General features: G+C 47.3%; 1 protein-coding gene across 1 annotated transcript; it reads left to right on the top strand.

The window, feature by feature from the left end:
- The first annotated feature begins 204 nt into the window (after nucleotides 1-204).
- LOC119951796 (zinc finger protein 835-like) lies at nucleotides 205-1,740 on the top strand. The gene has a single exon (XM_038775154.1). It carries the CDS (start codon nucleotides 224-226, stop codon nucleotides 1,316-1,318), a length of 1,095 nt encoding a protein of 364 aa, XP_038631082.1. The 5' UTR covers nucleotides 205-223; the 3' UTR covers nucleotides 1,319-1,740.
- Nucleotides 1,741-2,723: the final 983 nt, after the last annotated feature.

Raw genomic sequence — 2,723 nt, 5'->3', positions numbered from 1 at the left:
CTGTCAGCTTCAAAAAATTTTAACCATCAGTGTGACTGGAAAAGCACAAAGACATATGGACACCCGAGTGAGATTGTTCCAGAGCACTGACTGTGGAAAGAGCTTTAACCAGTTCCACAGCCTGAAAAATCATTGGACTATTCACAGCCGGGAGAGACTGTACATGTGTCCTGTGTGTGGACGAGGCTTTAATTGATTGTAAAGACACAAGGACACTGGCACCATGGAGAAACCCTGGAAATGTGGGGACTGTGGAAAGGGATTCAGATGCCCGTCTGTGCTGGAGATTCATCGGCGCAGTCACACTGGGGAGAGGCCGTTCAGCTGCTCTCAGTGTGAAACGGCATTCACTCAATTATCCCACCTGCAGAGACACCAGCGAGTTCACACTGGGCAGACGCCATTCACCTGCTCTCAGTGTGGGAAGGGATTCACTCAGTTAGCTGATTTGCGGACACACCAGCGAGTTCACACTGGGGAGAGACCATTCACCTGCTCTGTGTGTGATAAGGGATTCATTCAGTTATCCCACCTGAGGACACACCAGCGAGTTCACACTGGGGAAAGGCCGTTCATCTGCTCTCAGTGTGGGAAGGGATTCATTCAGCTATCCCACCTGAGGACACACCAGCGAGTTCACACTGGGGAGAGGCCTTTCACCTGCTCTCAGTGTGAAAAGAGATTCACTCAGTTAGCCCACCTGCAGACACACCAGCGAGTTCACACTGGGGAGAGACCATTCACCTGCTCTCATTGTGATAAGGGATTCATTCAGTTATCCCACCTGAGGACACACCAGCAAGTTCACACTGGGGAAAGGCCGTTCATCTGCTCTCAGTGTGAGAAGGGATTCAGTAATTCCTCCCACTTGCGGACACACCAGCGAGTTCACACTGGGGAGAGGCCGTTCACCTGCTCTCAGTGTGAAAAGAGATTCACTCAGTTAGCTCACCTGCAGACACACCAGCGAGTTCACACTGGGGAAAGGCCGTTCATCTGCTCTCAGTGTGGGAAGGGATTCAGTCATTTTGTCACCCTGCAGACACATCAGCGAGTTCACACTGGGGAGAAGCCATTTACCTGCTCGCAGTGTGGGAAAGGATTCAGTGATTCATCCAACCTGCAGACACATCAGCGAGTTCACACTGGGGAGAGGCCTTTCACCTGCCCTCAGTGTGGGAAGGGATTCACTCAATTGTCCAGCCTGCAGACACACCGGCGAATTCACACTGGGGAGAGGCCGTTCATCTGCTCCAAGTATGGGAAGGGATTTTGTGATTCATCCAACCTGCTGAGACACCAACAAGTTCACAAGTGATTACAGGGGTTGGATTCTGCTGTGATTGTTTCTGCTTTCAATTCAATGCAGCATTGCATTTCATTCACTTTGTCAGGTGGTCGATAGGGAGGGTCGGAGGGTTTTTTCCTGCGGGACTGACCGTTCCCACGACTTTGCCTTCAGTGGGCTGATGCTCTTTGAGCCTTGTTAAAAATACTTGGTTTCAAATTTCACGAGGTTCACAGAGTGAGAGAGTGTTTGGAAGTGAAAAGATATTTAGTTTGCATTTCTGTTTGGAAGTACCCCGATGCGTGCCACATTGCCATGAAGATGGGCTAAGGTGGTGATATGGTTTCTTTCTTTAATTGATATGGATGTTTCTCACAGAAGGAAACTGTTGAGGTATGAGGGGCAAGTTGTATGTGGCAGATTCGTTACTGCCAATAAAAGTTATGATGTTAGACAGGCAAGCACTAGCATTTAAGGATCTGTTACATATTTACATAAAATATAGATTCTATTAAGAAACAAAAATCCTATGGGAAAAGTGACGAAATGGTAGCTTCCAAGAAAAGTTAAAGATTCCATTAGATCAAAGAAAGAGGCTCATCAGGTGGCCACAATAGTAGTAACCTTTTTTAAATTATAAATTTAGAGTGCCCAATTCATCTTATTCCAATTGAGGGGCAATTTAGCGTGGTCAATCCACTTACCCTGCACATCTTTGGATTGTGGGGGTGAAACCCACGCAAACAAGGGGAAATGTGCAAACTCCACACAGACAGTCACCCAGAGTCGGGATGGAACCTGGGACCTCGGCGCCGCGAGGCAGCAGTGCTTAATACTGCGCCATCGTGCTGCCCTGCCAAAATAGTAGTAAGCCGGAAGATTGGGAACTTGTTTTCAAATTCAGCAAAGAAGGAGCAAGAAACTGATAAAGAGAAAGGAAAAGATTAGCAAAGGCCAATGTGGGTCCATTCCAGGCAGAGACAGGAAAGTTTATAATGGGGAATAGGGAAATGGCAGAGAAACTAAACAATGTGTGTCTGTCTTCACGGAGGAAGATACAGAAATCATCCCAAAAACACTAGAGAACCGAGGAGCTAGTGATCACGAGGAACTGAAAGTTATTAGGCTGAGTGAAAAAGCAGTGCTGGAGAAATTAACAGGATGGGAAGTCAATAAATCCCCAAAAAACTGATGCTCTACATCCTACAAGCACGTGTCCGTAGAATTGTTGGTTCCAACAATTTAATATACTCAGGAAACAGTCGAAGAAATCATGGAAGCAGCCCTCAAGCCCGGACGCCTAGAACTCGACCCAGAAGATGCAGAGGCTAAGGAATTTTTTTCCCACTGGCTGAGATGTTTTAAAGCCTACCTGACAGAAGCCAGCACTGCCGAAACAATGGAGGAACTAAAACTCAGCCTACTGCACGCGAGG

This window comes from Scyliorhinus canicula, chromosome 17 (assembly GCF_902713615.1).
Source record: "Scyliorhinus canicula chromosome 17, sScyCan1.1, whole genome shotgun sequence".
Lineage (NCBI taxonomy): Eukaryota > Metazoa > Chordata > Chondrichthyes > Carcharhiniformes > Scyliorhinidae > Scyliorhinus > Scyliorhinus canicula.
Note: the sequence above shows the minus strand (reverse complement) of the source record. Positions and strands in the feature narration are given on the sequence as shown.

Coding starts and splice junctions, on each gene's coding strand:
- LOC119951796 (XM_038775154.1), top strand. CDS start 224: ATGGAGAAACCCTGGAAATGTGGGGACTGTGGAAAGGGATTCAGATGC.